This window comes from Crassostrea angulata, chromosome 6, assembly GCF_025612915.1.
Source record: "Crassostrea angulata isolate pt1a10 chromosome 6, ASM2561291v2, whole genome shotgun sequence".
Lineage (NCBI taxonomy): Eukaryota > Metazoa > Mollusca > Bivalvia > Ostreida > Ostreidae > Magallana > Magallana angulata.
The window spans coordinates 41,873,769-41,895,468 of NC_069116.1; the positions used below are offsets into that span (position 1 = coordinate 41,873,769).

Genomic DNA, 21,700 nt, shown 5'->3' on the forward strand with positions numbered 1-21,700 from the left:
TATAGACAAAAATAAGACGCATGGTTAAACTTCATAGCGAGGTCACGTCTGTTTTAACTCACATTGACAGGGTTTTACTCTTATTTGAGATTTCTTTGGCACGACACAACTCGTTTTTAGTGTCTTTGGTTCAAGCACTTGATAAGAAATGTCCTTGAATTTATGCAATCCTTCAGAAATATGTTCTCTCCAAAGACTGGTGGTAATATTGATATTCGCGGGCATCAATTTTTGCGGTTAATGTGAAAATCACAGTTTCGAGGATAAGGTAAGGGTAACGTGGCCAATGATCCTTTTAATACAAGTCGTACAATATGCTGCTCGTTTGGCATACATATGTACTCTTCAAATATGCTGCTCGTTTGGCATACTCTTCAAATATGCTGTTCAAATGTGCTGATCGTTGGGCATGCTGTGCAAACATGTTGATCGTTTGGCATACTCTTCAAATATGCTGGTCGTTTGGCATACTCTTCAAATTTGCTGTTTATTTGGCATGCTCTTCAAATATGCTGATCGTTGGACATGCTGTTCAAACATGTTGATCGTTTGGCATACTCTTGAAATATGCTGGTACATTGGCATACTCTTAAAATATGCTTGTCGTTTGGCATACTCTTCAAATTTGCTGTTTGTTGGGCATACTCTTAAAATATGCTGGTCGTTTGGCATACTCTTTAAATATAGTGGTCGTTGGGCATACTCTTCAGATATATGTTCAAATATGCTGATCGTCGAGCATGCTCTACAAATTTGCTGATCGTTGGACATGCTGTTCAGATGTGCTGATCGTTTAGCATACTCTTCAAACATGCTAATCGTTTGGCATGCTCTTCAAATATGCTGCTCTTTTGGCCTACTCTTTAGATATGCTGATCGTTGGGCATGCTTTTTAAATTATAATAATCATCTGTTTTGCAATCACAAAATCTTTCTTTTAACATTAGTCTATTTGGCAATGGATTTTTAAAGTCGTATTAAGTATTATTGTGTTGGTTACTCGATGAAATATAGAACCCCCCCCCCCCCCCCACCCAACCAAATATGCGCAATATTATGTAATGAACGAAATGAATGTGGGAATGATAAATTCAATCCATACACGTCGAACTGTCATTATTTACTCACTAACGGTAATTTTTCAATTGAATAGAGTGCTGTAAAATGATAGTTATTATGGTAATTAGTTAATTAATATCACAAAAACAGTCTCATTGCAGCGCCAATTATCCCATACAAGCTGAAGATTCGCTAATCAAACTCCACTTTACCAACTTCAGTCATTCAAAGACAAACTTTTTCTCAAAACAACAGAATGCTAATTTACAGCACGACAAACATGGGGAAAAACAACAATAAAGAGGCCCACGGGCCGCATTGCTCACCTGGGCAACGATACCCAATTGTCAACCAATTTATTTGTCCCAGATTTAATTTACCTTCTCTGTGAAATCTTTGATAGCGTTCACTTAGACAATTTTGATTCCAGTTGACTACGAAAGTTTGTAAATAAATTTGCTCATTTTCTATTACTAGTATTCTACAAAAGTCGAAAGTGTGAAAGTTGTTTACAAATAAATGGATAGATAGACGTGGGGACGAACGGAATTTGAAGATCAGAAAAACTCGCTCACTTGAAATTAATTGCATAATAAGTAATGAAATAAAACCAACAAACTATAATATCTTTTACGATCACTTCATTGATTCAAGTCAGAAACAATATTTTACAACAACGGGGAAAAACATCATATGATAACTGTACATTGATGAAATATGCATAATTACATGCAATTAATACGTCAAAATAATGACAAAAATATATAACAAGTTTAATACAAATTACACATGTACTGAACTATGTGAATTATGTGTGAGTATATTACATCAGAAAAAAATGCCAAGGCACTCTGAAAGTAAGGGTTTGCATAAAATATTGTAAACATACGTGTAGACATTTGAAATAAAAATGTAAAAATATGCAAAATTCATTCAACAATGTTTTGTTCCAGGTCAAATATGACACATTTATGAGAGCGCAGTTCACTGCGCATGTGTAAAAGACATTTTACATACTGGATAGTTAAAGTTCTGTTTATGTCAAAACCATGACAACAAGTTACGATTCCATTACAATGATTTCACTCATTTTACATGGACATTTAAGACATGTATATAGAAAAAATCTTTGTTTTTAAAACGTGAGAAATGTATACAAATACATGGAAATCACACATGATAAAACAGTAACACTTCAATGCATGCATTAATGATCTGAAATAAATACAAATGTTTAATCAAGAAGTCTTATACGCATACGTATACGTAAAAGTCTAGTTTAAAATTCATCTCGTACACACACAAAAAATGATTAATTATAAATGAAGAACTTTTTTGAATTCCTTGACAATGAACTCTAAAACGAATTATTATAATAAAAACGTGAAACATTTAACAACATTTTTTCTTCTGAGATTCTTCATTTTCCGGCGACTCGCCCGGTCGGATCACATCAAATTCCCTTCTCAGGGTCATTTTACCCAGCGCCTCCTGGTGGAGAACTCTGGCCATGTCTTTGAACATATCGAACACCCCCGAGTTGTCTTTGCACGAGATTTTGTACATTCCGGATAACACGTCACCGCACTCGCGTTCGAAGTTCTCAATATCGGCGTCTGTCACTTGGTTCTCACCTTCACAGTCCGCCATGTTGCCGCAAAGAAAAATTTTGGCCCCCTCGGCGTTCATGACAATGTCTAATATGTACTGGGACAGGATGGTGAAAGTGTCTTTGTTTTTTACGCTGTAACACAATAAAGCTGCGTGCGCACCTCGATAATAACTGGAACCAATAAAACTCATCCTCTCCATACCGCCAGTATCCCAAAGAGTCAACTGAAAATAATCAGAGGAAATACTTAATAAAACCAATATTTAAAGGTGTGTTTTACAAACAAATCTTGCAAAACTATCTTTCTGTAAAAAAGAAATGATAATTTTTTAAATGACGTCATCAATCGAATCATCCTGGCAAAACATACAAAATTAACCTTGTTTCTCAAGGAAATAAATTCAAGGGATCTGAAGTTTACATGATGGGTCAATGTTTTTTTTTGGGGGGGGGGGGGGGGTTTGGGAGGGGGGGGGGGTTGTTTTTCTTTGAAAACTTAAATTTGTTTTCTGTTGTATTGCCATTAAGTTTAGAAAGAATGCCTACAAGGAGTTTATCAAATCTATTTGCTCAGATCCAATTATTTCAATCGTTGTTGTGGCACCTGCTCCATTCTAATTCAGGAGTTTTTATAATGTTGGAATAACAAGTTGAGGTAATTGACCACTTCAAGGAGTTCAATTTCTAAATATAAAACATGTTTGTGATCTTAGACGTTAACTCTAGAGAACCACACAGCATATCGATGCATCATTACCCGAATTTTTGTTTTTTTAAGCAAAGTTTTTATATTTCAATATATTCGTATTCGTAAGCGTTGAGGTATCGCTTGGGATGATCATATTGTATGGCAAACATTGCAACTTTTTAAGAATTTTTCTACTTCATCAAGACGTGTTATCATTCTAAAAGAGACACTTTAAACAAAATTAGGTCACGCAAAATTAAAACATCAAAAGAGTAGAGTGCAGTTAGATTCAAATTTTGACCTCTCACATCAATATGGGGAGAAAAAGTATGTCAGATATTTCACCAGAAGATAAAAGTACTTGAGATTTGACATTTTACAAGAGATTTCATCTGCCCGGTCATCGTTCGGTAATGAAGTGAAGAAACCTCATTAGATTCGTAAAGGTACAAGATTTCTATCGCAACAAGTTTATGTTGCTGGGAACAGAGAGGCTTCAACACTGATAAACATCACCCAAATCAAGCAACATCGGTATAACCAATGTTCATTTAACGAAGCTCATTATACATGAAAAGATTAAAGATTAAAAGACAATTAATTTCTCTTTGGCTCGGCCTGAAGCTATAGTTATTGCACCTATTTGTAATTTATATACGTGTGTTCTGTAGTTACATCACACTTTGCATCATTGGTGATTAATTCAAAGATATTGCACCTGTAAAGTTGTTCCCTCTTGTTTAAACACTGCATCATTGCTGTTTACAGCAAACATTTTCTAAGGTGTTTTTTTCTGTTTGACGTCAAAAACAAATCAAATAAAACGGGAGAAAATAGCAATAAAAACATCATATTTGACAAGTATACTAGCCGTTTGTGCCAGTTTTGCTAGATATTAAAACAGTTAGATTAAAAACCAATATCAGGGCACCACCAACGAAAAAAAAGTAGTCTCATCTTGCATTTGATAACAAGTCTCACTTATGAGGTGGGAAAACTGCGTCTCTTTAAAACTAGCATGTAGCATGCTTGTTGAGAAACTTAGAAGGACGTTCAGCAATGGGCGAAAATAAAGGGAACCCTCTTTATCTTCTCATCCCACCGGGATAGGAAGGATGGACGGAAGGATTCCCCTTTGTTATTTCAAGTGCAGTCAAATTCATTTTTGACGGTTGACTCGCATGTAACGTTATATTATTTTTACTGATCTTACACAAAATCCCTATCATCGTTCTAAGTATCCTTAGATAAAGCAGGCGAAAAATTGTCAAAATGAGCGTTTTTAAGGACGCGGGGTACTAATAGTAATGTAAAAATTGAAATCCATGGACATACATTTGAAAATTTATTCGATGTAGCCGTTTCTTAGTCCTAATGGATTTTGCTTTGAGTCATACGAAGAATGGGAATAATATATTCTGATATTTTGCTGCATTAAAACACGAGCGATGATAAATAAATGACATTTATGGATGTTACAAAGCGCCATCGTCGCGCGCATCCTTATACAGGAAGTCCGTACCTTGACGTCAGTTCCGTTAATGTTAAACCCCCTTGCGCTCTGGTCCAGACCTATGGTGGACTTTTTGCCGGTTTCCATAGTAAATGTGTCGTTCATGAATCGTCTAAAGATGGAGCTCTTTCCTACGCCGTATTCCCCACACAGTATGATCTTGTAATTAGGCGGTCCCGTCGCCATTGTTAATCTACAAATAGAAAGAAAAGTGTCATTTGACATTTTCTAATCTAGATACATAATCTTATCAAAAGTACATGTAAATAATGTGTTGAGTGCAAAATTTCTTTTCAAATAACAACAGGAGATGATTATATTTCTTTAATAACCAATACCATAAAATAATATAATATGCGAGTTACGATTCCATCAAATTAAATATATGATGTGTTAAATGCATTTTTTAAATTTCAAAATGCTTTAAAAGATTTGAGTATGCTGAATTTGCATATCTTTAATATCTCATCAGATGCAAGCATGGAAAAATATTCGCTATTTCAAATCAACCATTTTAATAATTCTAAATGAAATCTATTAGGTTCTAGTGTATATAAGTCTTTACCCTTCATTAAAGTTCAAAACACCTAAAGGGTGTTTTGGGTGGTTTATTTTTCTCCAAAATAATCTATTTTCTTAGTGTCAAATTTGTATAAAAGAAGCAATCGAAGTGTAAATGGCTACACTGTAAATAATAATGGTATCTACATTATGCACAAAAAACTTGACCGGTAAAGAAAAAAGTACATAAAAAAGCTCTTAACCTTGTCAAAAACGGCCAAAGACTGACATTGTTAAACGTTGATTGGGTAATTAATATCACCTCTTAATCCCGCAACAAGCGTGCGGGCAAACTCATATAGTGTGACGGGGAAAAGGGCGTAAAAAACCTGTTTACTTGTACGTAATCCAAATATATGGGATATGAAGGGAGAGAAGATATTTTTTTTTTTATAATTTATGGGCCGTCATACTTTTATATATCATATTATATATGTGCGTATACATGTATTCATGATCTGCACGTGAACATAAAAAAAACGTGTGTGCTCAAACTCTTGCAAATCTTTTTCATTTGGTTTCGATGAAGTTGAACTTTAATGTAGTTAATTTGATCTGCATGATATGCAGTTCATGAAAAGACACTTTTTTAAACTATGAGGTTTGTCCATCCAACTTTATTAACAATTCTGTATAATACTTTTGATATATATTAATCAGTAGTAAGGCGACTTGGTCTACATGGATTTCGTAGCTATAGCTGATATATAGCTTCTTTGCAAAGTTTTAATTCCGACCATTCTCAAACAAACAAGATAAGATATTACCCAAAACCCCACTAATACCTAGGTGTGAACTAACTAAATTCTTTTGTCAAAATGCATGCCCACAAATTTCCCAAAAGCTTACAGCAAACATCAAAAACCCGCGAAAATATTTGGTAAAGGATAATGAAATCTCCAGTGGTCCAATCCGTGTTCGTTTTGTTGATCAAATTTGTCATTTTTAATTGAGGTCCGGAGACTTACGGACTCCTATTACGATAGTGACCGAGGCCCCTCGGGTTCCCGCTAACCCGCGGCCGATGTTGATTTATGTCGCCAAACATGCACACTAATAAGGGCCACTGACAAAAGCCCGTTCTCTCACGTGAAAGGTGAATGTCTTGTCATTGAGACATAAATAACACTAGTCTATATTATTAAGAGACCCTGACAAGAGATTCAAAAATGTTTTCTCTTATCCACATCAAAAACAAATTGCAAGCGCTCCAATGCAAGTGCTCATGCTGTGTTTTTTTCAGCATTCGGGAAAAGAAAAATAATTTGCAGCATGTCAAAAACGTTTTCTCAAACTGCAAAAGTACAGCTTAAATTATGCTGACTTTTATAAAATTGTAAATATTATTTTTTCAGTCTACAAATATATTTTTCTCCAAATCATTTCGACAGCGTTGATTCGGTGAATTGCAGTGAAATCTTAATCAATTTTTCTCCAATCTGACATCTGTCTAACATGGCAGACCTCACAACATTATGAAAAACACTCTCTCAGCTCGCGATGAAAAGATGTATATTCGCTACAAATCGCTGAACTCTAAATCTAATTAGTCAGAACAGAAATGCCATACTCACACATTTAAATATAAGACATTCGTTTCGAAATCTCTATAAGTATTTCCCTTTTGTTCCTTTCAAGAAAAAAGAACATTTATATATACTTTGTACTAAGGTATAGACTTACATGTAGCCTTAACTCGCGTTCATCATGTGACCGAAGCTATAGAAAGATTTTTATGATGTCACCCAGTGTAGGTACTACACAGGATATAGTAATTTTTCCGGGAAGGTCATCGGCCCGTAAATTATCTGCTTTTCTTTTCTTTCCCTTTTTTTCTTTCTTGATTGTTGAGCTAATATACAACCAATTCTGCCGTACAATAAAAATATAATTACCGGAAAACGAGAAAAACATGCATTTTTCTTCTGATGTTTGGTCAAAGTTGGCAAAAACAAGAGTATTTGACATGGTAATTACTCATCTTCTCCATTCATATCTCATGCATCTTGGGGGAAACGATAGGAGTTGCAGAAAGAAAAGCAGTGGTCTCTTGACCTTGACCCATGGAAAAAAGCAACCTCAAGGTGAGATCTAATGAAAGTGAGTGTTTGATCAATAAACTGCATACTGCGTTCATACATGTTCAAAGAAACTAAATATAAAGACCTGTTCAAAACTGTTCAAGATCAACAGCTCTATATAGTGATATTATGTATGCCTAAACATGAATTGCTGTCGATTTTCTAGATTTAATCGGACATTTGAGATTGAATATATAGACTGGAGATTTAATATTGTCAAAACCATCTGTCTGAAGGGATTTCGCAATATCTATAATGATGTTTTCGCTCTCTGATATAGCTTTCATCGTAGAAAAGGGGGAGTTAACTGCGGTTCTCTATTATCGTTTTGCGGAATCAGCATGGAACAGATTTGTCGCGCCATGGTAGCAATACTGGTTGCCTAGTTTCAAGTAGATTTCTGAAAGCTTTTTAAAAAAATCACTGATAAAAGTGAGGCTTTGACAATTTACATGACCTGAAGGAAAGAAAAACTTCCGTGACTCTTTATCTAAAGATGGTCCCATGTTTACGGTGAACACAAACAAATTTCGTGAAAATAATCAGATAATACTGTATGTCAAAAATAGCTCTACAAAAAACAACAGAGTTGTCAGTTTAAAACGTTGCAACATATGAACAAAGAGAAATGTCGATTTGACTTAGAATGCAGTTATCTTGACAAATATTCACACACACGCGCGCGATGTGGATTATTTCTGGAACAGACACACAAACGGACAAACAAAATCGATAACTTAAAGCCTAACTCCCACCTTTGCAAATAAAAAAACCCCTGTAAGGGTATATCAAATGCTATAAATAGAACACCAGCCACTTTACAAACGAACATAGTGCCCTTCTTTTCGATATAAAAGACCGTAGCTTACTTACACTGTATATACAATATACAACGGCGTACACGGCTCCGGAAATTCGTAGACTCACAAAAGTTTGGACCAGACGACAACTCGGGCCGTTGACAGTTGAAGGCGCCTTGCCACGTTCGACCCCGCATTGACACACGCCCCAGTCAGAAAGATCAGTTACACATCTGTAACTTGTTCGATCCCAATGCAGTACATATCACAAACATTCAGTCGACATTACGATTACACGTACATACATACATACGGGCTTATACGATCACGGAAGTACATGGTTAGAGATCGGAAATACGGAGCTCGGCTAGGGTTTTTAAATGTCTGCTTGGGTTTGAAAATAACTAGACATTCACACATGGTGGAGTTCAAGAATGTAAGAAATAATATGGCCAACCGTAAAATCCACGTCTGCCTAATTGCCTTAATCTGATCACTTGGTAAGCAGGTTGGAAAACTGTCCAAAAACTTATGATCCACTGTTATTTTTAATGTTGTTTTTTACAGGTCAGCCAAGGTTTCACGAGACCAGGAGAGAAAAAAAATCACGCGAAATTTCGTCCGCAAATCTATTAGTTTTTTTCATGTGTGTGTTATCATGTGTTTTACATGAGAATGTCGAGGCCAGTTGACGTGTAAACTAAAAGGTACTTCATGTACATCACAACTCGAGTACTCTGTTCTGTGGACTTTTTTCCCCAATTCATAATTACCTTAACAGTTCTAGGTAGAGATTTCTTTCATCATAAACAACTTGATCCATATTCTCGGTCATTGTCTGACACACACTCAACAAATTACTACTGTATTAGTGATTAAATTTGATATTTCCATTTTTATTTATTCTAGTGCACAACAACCATCATACAGGATTATTATGATTACACGTGATTATCGTGACGACGTGGTCGAAGGAGAGCTAAAATAGGAATACTACAGGACATTTACCCGTGGAATATCAGCCATCGCGGAACTTCTACTGTAAACATCGCAAACGCCATATTTGGACAAACATTAAAGCATTTTGTCGTGTGTCCATGGGATAGACAACATACTTTGATCTGAAGATAGCTTGACCGGATCAGATAGTGACCCAAAACCGGAGGATTTACAAACACGGAATCTTTTACGCGGGTATTGACATACTCTCGTCAGCTCCGATGTCACGTCGCGATTTGACATCTTGACTTTTTGTTACTTGAGACCTTTTTATCAACAAACACTATACAGTTCCTTCGCCCTCTAAGTTCCTCAACATATGTCAAAAAATGTTGTTATTTAACCGTGTAGGTTTCCCAAAATCAGATATCCGGGTGTACATTTCTTTCCGATTCCTGTCATTTTCACCACACAAAAGTGCTCAAAGCATGGTGACCAAACGCAATTTTACCTCAATACAAGTACACGTGTTATCCCTTTTTAACGTTTTCAGGTATACGTTTACACGTAATTGGGGTGTTACTTCATTGATAAAAGTTTAAGATTTTTATCAAAAATGAATTTTACATCTAAAAAAAATTAAGAATAAAGTCGGACCCACTTGCCAAAAACCTGGGCTTTTAAAACTTTCTGCTATACTATTGATTAAGCGCATGCTTGTTTTGATTTAAAAAATTACGTACTGGTTGGCGAACTTCAGACTAGATTTAATTTGAGCTCTACAAGGCCAAAGCTCTATTTCATTCATTTCTTACTTGAAGCAATATGAGCTGTATTTCTTTGAATTTTATTTTGCTGCAAAACCCTGCTAGTATGCTAAGTTTGCATGTAACTTAAACTTTTATTATAAATAAGATTTTAAAAAATCATTGATTTTTGTCAGAAGAAAGATTTCTCTTCTAAGGAATATATAGCAGTTCAATTTTTGTACAGGACGACAATAAATCAAGTTTTCTTCAATCAAGGTTTCTAAACAGCTTTTCCAACAAAAATAAGGCTAACGGAAATTAATAACCCATGATATTTTTTGTCCTTTTAGTAGAAAATGACATTTTTGTGGAAAAAAAAAATTCAGCATGAAAATTGCAGCTCATATTGCTTTCATTTTTTTTTCGCGAAAATTAAAACAGAAAGGGTATTCTTTTTTTTCCTTTGACGCGGTCTGACATTGGATTAGATAGATGGCATGTGTCAATTTACACTCCTGCTCTTATATATGTCAAATGAAGACGATGCAGATATTTTCACTTTTTGCCAATGTTCTCGTGGGTTTAAGGAAAAAATTCCTACGTGTAGGATGCAGACCTATCGTAATACGATAGTTGTCGTATCGTGTCTTACAACTGTCAACGCATTTTATTACGGCATTTTGGCCAATAAACAAGATTTCACCAAAAAAACATCCCTCCTTTTCTAAGCTAAATGTAATTAAATGAACGAGAGAAAAAAAAAGCCTTTTCGACTAATTGGTTCTTTGAGGGTGATCTTGAAGAACAGCAAAAACTACTCAAGGGTCGAGAAAACCGCACTTCTAAGCACAAAAAAAAATCAAAGAGTATCAAGCAATTATGTGTCTTCCATATCTTTGCGATCTCGGTGGTCATTTCAACGTGAGATATTTGATATCTGTATAGGCTAGTCGAACACAAAACATTTGTGAGGAAGATAAAATTAGAATCATGAGAAAATCTATTCATTCATTTTTATTTATTTGAGATCATAGAATTTTCGTCTTTGTGAAAACCAGGTTTGCAAAAAAAAAAAAGAAAAAAAAAAAGGAATATTCACATGAGAAAAGTATTTTGCAAAGTGTGTTTTCATCAGCTCTTCAACTAAAATTAGATATTCTCTATACTGTCCATTTTCATATGCAACTGATAAAGGAGTTCCATGTTTCACATCATATGCATGTTGCTAATATTCTTTAATTTAAAAAAAATCCCAAGAATTTTAACCTTATTGCACATGTATGTATCTAATAAAAACACATACACAGGGATAATTTAAAAGTCCAGCAAATTTAATTGCTATACAAGACCTCTCATTAAACGAGAAAGATAACCAAAAAAATTAAAACCTGCTAAAAAAATCTGCAAACTTACCTTAGAACACCTGTCTCAATGTAATAAAGCTTAGGATCGGCAATCATTTTAAGTTTCCCCATGATTAAATTGTGTACACTTTTCACAGTTTGACGACGATATAATGTCTAGATGTTCGAGCTGCACTGAGCTTTTATATATGTATATCCCTTTACATACACAGAATAGCGGTTCTACTTCAGCGCCGACTTGCTGCACTACACGGGGGGAGGAGAGAGAGTTCACTCGTGGGGTATATTCGTTCTATTTCCTACGTCATCTCCCGCGTAATCTGCAGGCGATCCGAGGATATATCTAGAGGGGCTTGTGTCCAAGAGTGTCTCCTGTCAATCGAAGTCAAATCCAAGGCGCTGTGTTTGAAACACGTGCAAAATCGGAAAAAAAGTTATTTGATATGTTGTCTGCAGTGTTTGCTAACACAATTTCATGAATGACACTATGCTGCGATTTAAAATGCGTGGTGCCAGACCTATTATTTTTTTTTTTTTTACAAATTCAGTCTATATATGTATATACGTAGACCGCAAAACCCACTTTCTTAGAAAAGGGGAATGGCTTGTCAAGTTCTCATTTGTTTAAGGCCACCCCAAACTTTACCTATTTTGTAGAATGCAGACGTATACATATTTCCGCTGATTTGCATTTTTTTTAAAAATCGTGTCACTTGGCTATGGTGTTATTACCGCAAATGACCATATATTGAAGTCTTCGTACACTTGTACTTAAAAAGTCCGTAGGATGTCTATAACCGCGGAGTCTGCTTAAAAATGTCACTCACGTCAAAAGAAGTAATTTCTATAGTACATGAACACGTATTGTAGTGCAAGGTGGTCGAAGACACACTCAGAGCTGTGAAACGATATACAGTTAATAATTCTAAGAACATATGTACTGCGGATTATTATTTAATAAAAAAAAAAAGATAAGTAAATAAAAATTAAGTCAAAACTAAAATAAATTCATAGAAAATCAGCATATTCTACGTTTATAACAAAACTGTTTACATTAATAATTCAAAAATACGACTGAGCGTGAGTAATCGAAATGATTTGGAAATTTCATTTCTGTGTTATGAAAACTATGGGAAAACTTTGATATTAGATAAAAACAAAGATAACTATATAGAATAGAAAAGATGATTTCGAATTCAATTTGAATTTGAGACAAAATCGATTATGAGGAATTTTTGACCACTTGTGTCCACTCGAGCTGGGCAGTGGCAGATAAGTAAGATAAATGTCGTCTGCCTGGCAGCGCGGGAAATTGATAAATCGCACGAGGGATGATTAAAGAATAAATAAACAGCTGATTAGAACTGAAAGCGAGTGGAAGGATTACGCAATGTCTACATTTATAAGAGATATCAACTGTACCAACTGAATCAACATACGGCTTTTAAAGATATTTCATGTCTGCATATTTAATCAGTCCAATGGCCTTGATGTCAATTTAAGACCGTCTTCGTAATCGGTGTTTATTATATGCAGGTACCCCCTGTTTCGAGTTTTTAAGTGATGTTTTTTTATTGTCTTATTTTCTGTGCACCATATATACATGTACGTATCTTCTCGGTGGTAATCAAGGTCTGAACAGCGGTGTGCACTATTTTTGATTTAAGATTTTTAACGACAGGAATTGATTTAATTTGGAGCAAATTGCGATGAATTTCAGATATGGATATTTATACCACTTCGCAGTTTTCTTGAATAAACAATAAACAGTCTTGAAATCAGTTTACGTCGCATTAGTTGCATTTGTAATAAAAACCGATTTTATTTTATTCTATTCTAAATGATGAAACATATTCTGCGAAATACTTGTGTGTCGATATATTATCTTAGAACCATTTTAACAAGAGCTTGGACTTTAGGTAATTGTGTCAAACAGCAATGTGACGTAGACCTGTCTATTTCATTGCTGGCCATTCAGCCATGGCTCTTTGAAATCAGCAAGATTTGTCTGGCTTTTGAGTTAAGAGTACGCAATCGGTGTATATTTCGCTTGAAACCAGCGTCATTTTAAACTTGTTTTGACACAAGAAATAGATATTTACAACCTACTGAAAGTCCAAGGCCTTGTTAAAATGGTTCTTATCAATAAATCAATTATCGACAGGCAGTTTATAAAATTAAAATCCTTCTAATCTAAGCAGTGATTGCGTAATTTGTGACTTTAGTATCAATTTGTATCTTAAACTTTATATTTAAAACATCTTCTTGCGCTGTGTAAGTATTATTGTATTTTATTAAACAGCATATGATTTCTCTCTCTCTCTCTTTCTCTCTCTCTCTCTCTCTCTCTCTCTCTCATATGAAAAACATCAAAAGGTTTTGAAAGATAATATGGACCAGTACATTTGAACATATTCAGAAAATTGCATTAGAGAACATTTCTCCTATTCTCATGGAGAGCTCCCAGGCCTTTAAAGATAATATGGATTATGAAATGATTTGATTATCAGTTTTTCCGCGGGACCCTGTGACGTTCTAATGGAGTCTTGCCTAGAGAGTCATTACCGGAGGAATAGTTTAACTGTAACAATCGGCTCGCAAGCCATGATCCAGCACAGATCAAGAGTGAAATATTGTTATATTGTAACAACTTTAATCTCTAACCCCGCAGCTCATTGTAATGATCCGACTATTACAACCCATTTTCCATAACACAGTAAATGTTAGCCCGTCTTTAAATGAAAAAAAAATATCGTTTTGGCTTTTGGCTTTATCCATTTTTCTATCAATATATCAATCCTTCTATCTATCCTTCTATCCATTTACACACTATCAATCCTTCTATCTATCCTTCTATCCATTTACTTACTCTCTCTCTCTCTCTCTCTCTCTCTCTCTCTCTCTCTCTCTCTCTCTCTCTCTCTCAGGGACACACACATTCACTGTTTCACACAGAGCTATATCACAGATTTCACAGATTCATAGAAAGGATATACATACCCAACCTTTCAACACACCTCTCGTAAGTGAAGTACAACACTCAAGAAAATTTACAGCATATCAAGGGGTTTTATGGCAAGATATGTAAACAGTTTTCTTTTTTTGAATCGGTCATAAAAAAAGATTACTAAAGTACACAAGACCCGACATGAAATTAGGGTAATGCTTTTTTATTTGATAACTATATATACATGCACTATTAAATGATAAAAAATGAGCAGGCAAACATGCCATCTTTGCAATGGCATTATTATCCGGCAATGTCTTGTGCGATTGATTGAGATAAATCACCCGAACGTTTTGGGCTAAACTACAAACCCGTCTCAGCGATTTAGAGTGTTTAGGGGGGGGGGGGTGATGCTTTAGATTTCGTTGGTTTGGGTGAGAAGGGGAAAGAAGGGGAAAAAACAGGGGGGGGGGGGGGTAGTATTCTCGTTGCGGACCAGGAAGAGTAACTCTACTTATCGAATAAGATAGTTTCGAGTTATCTCGCTTTAGTTGATGTAAATGTGAAATCATTTACATGGGACTAGTAATTACATGCACTGGGAATCGAACCCGGTTTCCTGGTACCTTGTTGTTCTATCACTATGATTATTGGAGCATGAAGTTTTATCACTATTAGAACTAAAAAATTCAAAAAAAATACATATATACTAAAAAAATCACAGGTTTTTTAGTAAATGGTGGATTTTTTTTTAAAATTGATAAAACTTCAAACTCTTACGCTATTAGATGCATTTCAGTTTTTCGGACACTTCTCTCTCCAGTAAAATTAGTGCATGCCATTGACAACTGAAAGAAGTCAAACTCTCGAGTCGTAAACAATCATAAATTAGATAATATATAACACCCCCCCCCCCCCACCAAACACAAACGCTGTAACAATACTATCCCCCCCCCCCAAAAAAAAAATCAAAATAAATAAAAGGGTAAGGCAAGTGAACATGATTTCTGAATATATTTTAAGGAACCATTCTTTGACTATTTTGAGGTGACCAAATACGGGTTTTATTATGGATTTGATCACGCCCGACCCTATTAGATCACCTCAAAATATTCGAAGAATGGTTCCTTATTACTTACATTTATATATTTTTTTCAGCAATTGTATGATTCCATATCAATTAAAATAGTCATTGATGAAATGTATTGGACTATAGTTACATGTATAATCGATTCGTAGTGTTATCACAGACAAAGACACTGGAAGGTAAATATAGATCAATGAGATGGAAGTTGTTTTATAATACATGTATACAAGAACTACATATATGCATATACAAGGTTATATCATACGAAAAGAAAAGTTTGTGACGTCTAGCGCCTGCGGTCTGGTCATTAGAGTATTTTTTCCTGTTTGTTCGTATTCCAACTGTTTACCACTGGTTGACTGTAATATTCGAATAGACCACGAGCGTCAAATTTCTAAGGACGGAGTCAGAAACATTTTCTTCGGTGAGTGTACGCTCCAGATGAAAGCAAGAATGAAATTGCAACGAAAATACAAATTTGGTATATTAGTGTAATGTTAACTTTAGGACATGCGCAGATTGAGAAAAAATTTTCATGCTAAGGGGGTCCGAGCGATCATTTTGTTTGCCGGGGGTGGGGGATGTCCGAGGCTTATTTTCGATAATTTTCACTATGTAAATATAATTGGTTTGAATTTTCTGGAGGCGGGGGGTTACGAACCCTCCCCCTCTTTAGAACTCCCCCCCCCCCCCCCCCCTTGTATCCGCACATTTAAGATGAATCAATTCGCCGTTGTTATTATCATGATCAGCATCATCACACAGTATTAGAGACTCATTGAGTTTTTTCTGTTTAATCTGTTACATGCGCGGATCCAGGTTTTTTTAATGAATTAGGATTAAGAGTTAATTCATTAATAAAACTCTGGCAATGACCGAACTGTACGTTGACCCAGAGAGCAGACGAGAGCTGACGTTCTGCAAAGCCGTGTCTAATTTTACTATTTTTCCAAGACTTGGGTCTGATCGGGGGGGGGGGGTGAAAAACGTTAAGATGTTGTTCGTGTGAATTTTTCAAACTCTTTTTACTTTCTGATTCTAACAGTGATAAAAACAGTAACATTTTTAGCATTCACGAAACGAGCAAGGCTCTAATTTGAATATGCCGATGCATGCACTTAATATATGCGTGTAGTATCCCGGTCAGCTTTCTCACACTGCAGATATAATGGAAAAATATTACACTGTTATATCTATTTATTTTTTTATAGTGTACAATTACACGGTACACTGTATAGTATTATGTGGCTGAGAGCACCAGCTCTCCGGAAAATACCGAATTCTCTCGAAGAACTTTGACCCCTTCAAGGGTTCAATTTCTTATACAAATTCGAGGTCGAGTTGTCAAACAGACCATTCTTTATCTAAGATACACTGTCTTGACATCAAAAAATGGCGACAAATTGTAGAAAAACGGTTACCTTGACAACGTAGGTGACAGTTCTGGAAAATCAAATTTAAAGTCATAGCCGCCGTATTGCTCAGCTGGAGAGGAATCAACACTTTGATTCTCTTGAATTTTTCTTCTGCACATGCAACAGAATTCCATCTTCTTCTTTTTTTTAAATTAAGAAATCTGCAGCCATCCAAAAAATTGTTCCACACACACAAAGGAAACCCAAGTTTTTGCCATATAGGCGGACGTATTATATCAGAAAACAGATTTCATGCTAAAAACATAATTTCCTGTGACATTCCAAAATAAACACCACAGTACTTTCCGCCTATATTTAACACCATTTCTAAAATTGATGATTCAAATCTTCCAGATAAAGCCTGTTGATTAATTGAAGCAGACGATCCCACCAATAGATGTAAAAAGTCAACATGTCAACATGACCTTACTATAGTGTAAGTTTCAACGGACGATGTCATAGTTATGCACGGTTGAAGGATGATTTATGCTAAATATGACTGTATCTTAATTTGGCTACGTTGCCAAATATTTAATAAGATTATAAAGCAGTTAAAAAGCAAGGTGACACTTGAGAACCTTCGCGGGACTGTTCTAAAGACGAAAATATTTGACATCGTAGCAGGTCATTTTCATTGTATGGTTGAGAGTGTGTGTGTGTGATTTGATTTATGTTATAAAATGTTTATTGCATGTTGGAATTTCGTTGGAATTTACAACTCACACAATATCTCAGTGGATTTAGACAAAAATATTTGCTGTCGTTTATGACTTACTTTAACATTCGCCTGTGTTTTAGTGAGGCATGTGCATCATGGACCCTCAATCAGCACTTAAATCTCCCTTCTTTATACAGTGTACATATTTTATCAATCTAGGATTCATACTTCTACGATTTTATTATTGTGATGAACTCTGTAACTTTTCATCTCAAAAGTGCGAATCAAAAATAGCTATTCGAATGCTATCTATTCGATGACTGCTATCGTTTGATAAATGTTTTCATATAAACCTGCATATGAAAAGAGACTCCATGAAGATAAAAAAAAATGTAAGATCTTCATCAACAACAAAAGTTCTTGGAGGGGATTAACACCCCCCCCCCCTTCCCATGGTCCCTTATTTGATTTTAGAAAGAATCTTTATCTATAAAAGTATCTTATGCAGAGTTTAAGAGTAATTTCAAACGAAACACACGATTTGAAAAGGGTTTTTTTTCGGTGAGAGATAGTGAAAGAGGATTAAGTTGGGTTGGTTAGAACTTATTTTATTTTAATATAATTACAACGGAATTGGATACAAGTTCTCTAACTTTACTGACAAACATTTAGTAGGCGACATATAAATCACACTCAGTTGGATAGAGATTAAATATTGTAGGTTCTACGAATCTCAGAAAATAAATAGTTAAGCCGTTTTTGGCAAAATAAGACTCCTTACTGTTTGAATAGAAAATTATTTGAAAATAGGTCATATTTGAAAATAAATCCTCAAATATACACGTATTTCTTTTGCTACATCGAGTAAAAATACTAAACCAGCGTTTCATATCATTTCCCCCTAAATAACAACCCAATCCACAAAACCAAGCGCCTTTTTCTTTTACGCACAGAAAATAAATATTACAAATGTCACAACTAGACAGCTGGTGAATCAAATAACGACTGGATATTTAGCAGACTTGCTCTAACTCTTGTACTGGGGCTATTAAACAAGTGAAGTATATTTAGTAACATTTTCCCTCCTAACAAAAACTAACGAAAAAAGAACCCAGCCTTTCTAATCCTGTAGAGTTGAAACTGTAAACACTCTACACAGGTCCTACCCCACCCATAAACAAGGCCGACATATGGCTGCCTGCGAGATCTAATCAAATCTCTCTTGTTAATCTATCGACAGCTTTTCTTCTAAAAAGGCTCCCAAAAGAGATGTTCGATAACTTTGGCGATAGGATACATTGAAAAAAGACTTCCTTCGAGACTGATCTTAGCGTTCAAAAATCAGGAGGCGGAATCCCTATAAAATCAGCTGGCCTTGATCTTTTACGACCAATTTAAGGGCTTATCCCCACCCACCCTTCCTCAAAACTCAAATTTGCTATTGAAGGTAAATCAATGGGTATTAGTATTATGGTGATTAATTTTTGTTAATAATAATTAATTGATGATGATCATATAGTAGTTGTTTCCTTTTTATATTATTTGAGATTTACATCCACCTAGTAAAATTTCTAGTCAATTATGGTAAAATTGCGTGCTATATTTTCTTCCCTTATTTGTCGCAAAGAAAGTGCAGTGCTTACTACACCCCACCCCGCCCCAAATTAGTATTTAGTTTGCATAACAGGGAATTGGAGTAATGATGCAGTTTGATTGTGTCTCTCCTTCAGTGAGACACAATACGGTTTTGGGGAATTTTTAAAGTGAGTGCTAGACACGTTCGTCACCCAGAAAACATAATTGTCCCAGGGGCAATGTCAGACATGGAGACCGTGCTACTACCACCCAGATCGGGTAGAGCTTGATCGGTCTGTCGTTAGATTCAAAACATCGCGTTTCAAATAGAAATCAAAAGAGTGGCGAAGGCATCGTAAAAAGTTAAGGGGGGGGGGGGGGGGGGTTCGTCTAGAGAATATCAAATCACATCATAAAAAATGCCATTTGAAGACAAAGCAAAAAATGGCCCCCTCTGGGATACATTAATTTCACTTTGTTTCTAAATGTTTTTCCCGAAATCCAAACTACAATGTGTGATATCTAATGGCTGAACTATCGAACTTCCTGTAAGAGACAGAAGAATGGGGCAGATGTGTCAATTTTCCAATTAAAGCGACTTAGTGAACGGAACCCTGGTGCAATTGTAGGGCTTTATTTCTAAATAATTCAAAATAGGAGGGGGAAAAACACCATTTCACCATCGTTCAGCGCCCTTAAGAGGTTCTTGGAAAGTTCTGTTAAAGAGGAAAAAAATCTCCTTAAATGTTACATCATTTTAAGAATGAGTAAGCTTGCCAGATTGCAAAAATAAAAAAAAAGATGGGAACAAACTGTAATCTCAGATATGAAAATAAATCTATGAGAGTTTATTTTTAATAAATCTAATACCAGCTTGTCCTAGATATGAGTTATATAAATATTTGCAGCATTGTTTTTAAAATAAAATGTTGAATAGAGTGAAAAAAAATTCAAAGATATGTGTAGCTATGCAAAAAAAAAACTTGCCGTGTTTTTAAACGAAATGAATTTAATAACATGCTATGGCTCCCCTTGTAAGTCCGGACAAACAGACAAACTGGTCAGGAACATATACAGTTCGATTATAAAATCCCCCACCCCTCAATGTAAACAAAAAGACACAGACACACTTACGATTTTCTTGGCATTGGACGCTTTTCGATGAATTTAAAAGAATAAGTAATGATGGCATGTTCCGGTGCTATGGTTTGTTCCGGCATGTTGTAAGAACGATGACCCTGGAGGACCCAAACAGATTCAAAACATCGAGATCCTTTGTTTAGGAGCACACGTGGTGAAGCTGCAATGTAAACAAAACGCGTCCTTAGTCAATCCCAAACACTCATGACTAATGTATTCTTTTTATCAATGAGCACCCCCCCCCTCCCCCGCCTTGCAAATATGAAAAAAACTTACCTCCGATAAATTAAAGTTCACAGCCACTTTCAATTCTTACAAGTGTATACACAAAATAAGGACACACATGCACACGAACATAAAATAGCTCACAGATGTTGTCGATCTTTTGGGGCATGTAAGCGATAGTGTGAGACGGGCTTTAGGCTCAGCAATCTCCGACTCGGGAAATCAAACGCACCCCTCTCTCTCCTCTGCCAGCGTCGTCATTATCAAGAGAGCTCGTCATGTGCAGGCTGCATTTAATTGGAAAGACAGGCTTCTGTATCAGATTTTAACTCTTTATTATCCCACAATTTATTGATGAGGCATCGCTTTTTGTAAAGCATCACTCAGGGTTCACTGCAGAGGGCTAACATTTGGGATGCTGCTGGTGTTTTTTGCGAGGGGGGGGGGGGGGTTAAGGGTATGGGGGTTTTCTGGTGGCAGTGGGGAAATAAGGGGGATTCTGTTGTTTTTACATTATATTTTTAAGGGGTAGGAGTGCTTTTGTTTTTAGTTTTGTTAGGTTTCTTTATTTTTTTTTGGGGGGGGGTATAAGTTGTGCTGTCGTTTTTTGTTTTGTTTTTTTTTGGCAATTTGTCCGGTCACGACAAAAGTTTTACTAAAACACATGTAGTAGTTGGAATATACATAAAAATTAACAACTGCATTTACAAAAGTTTGAAGGGGGGGGGGGGTAACAGAATAATGTTTGTATCTACCCCCACCATCTTCTGGTATCATGTTTACAGCTCGTTCGACTTTATTTTTCTGTGTATAAATAAACACACCCCACCCTACCAACAGTCTGTCTCTCTGTGTTGCTCTTTATTGGCCAGTGTCGTAAGTAGTCAGTGAGTTAGCGAACGATTTTGTTTAAAAAGATGATTTGATATGAGAGAGAGAGAGAGAGAGAGAGAGAGAGAGAGAGAGAGAGAGAGAGAGAGAGAGAGAGAGAGAGAGAGAGAGAGAGAGATGGCATATCAATTTCAAATTTGTTACAGGAAAAAAAAATAATCAGTGCAGGTAAATTACCGTATATCACATACTGAACACATCAAGTGGTCATTTAGTATATCGGGCCATCTACACGGTATCCCATTATCTACACTGATTGATTGATTGATAAGAACCTGTCACTAATTACATTGACGACATGCTGAGAGCGGGGCTCTGTGAAGACTACACAACTTTACAGTTTCTTTAATACATCATCTGGTTTACATCAGCGCTAGCGCATTGAACTCGGAACCT

The 21,700-nt window shown here is 35.7% G+C and overlaps 1 protein-coding gene across 4 annotated transcripts; it reads right to left on the reverse strand.

Annotated features, from left to right (window-relative positions):
* Window positions 1-1,683: 1,683 nt before the first annotated feature.
* Window positions 1,684-20,623, reverse strand: LOC128188563 (ras-related protein Rab-35-like). Of its 4 annotated transcripts, XM_052859687.1 has the most exons (4): window positions 20,465-20,623; window positions 20,183-20,348; window positions 4,882-5,065; window positions 1,684-2,895 (listed from the first exon to the last, which is right to left on the reverse strand). In XM_052859687.1, the coding sequence occupies exons 2-4, from the start codon at window positions 20,266-20,268 to the stop codon at window positions 2,452-2,454; spliced, it is 714 nt and encodes a 237-aa protein (XP_052715647.1). In that variant the 5' UTR covers window positions 20,269-20,348; window positions 20,465-20,623; the 3' UTR covers window positions 1,684-2,451. The 4 variants fall into 4 exon arrangements, with proteins under 4 accessions (XP_052715647.1, XP_052715646.1, XP_052715648.1 ...); XM_052859686.1 differs by lacking the exons at window positions 20,183-20,348; window positions 20,465-20,623 and adding an exon at window positions 16,822-17,163; XM_052859688.1 differs by lacking the exons at window positions 20,183-20,348; window positions 20,465-20,623 and adding an exon at window positions 11,416-11,779.
* Window positions 20,624-21,700: the final 1,077 nt, after the last annotated feature.

Excerpts from the sequence above, each read along its gene's own strand:
- LOC128188563 (XM_052859686.1), bottom strand. The coding sequence starts at position 16,949 with ATGGAATTCTGTTGCATGTGCAGAAGAAAAATTCAAGAGAATCAAAGT. Across the intron at positions 5,066-16,821 it reads CTGTCACCTACGTTGTCAAG|ATTAACAATGGCGACGGGAC; the intron begins GTAACCGTTTTT and ends TTCTATTTGTAG. Across the intron at positions 2,896-4,881 it reads TTAACGGAACTGACGTCAAG|TTGACTCTTTGGGATACTGG; the intron begins GTACGGACTTCC and ends GATTATTTTCAG.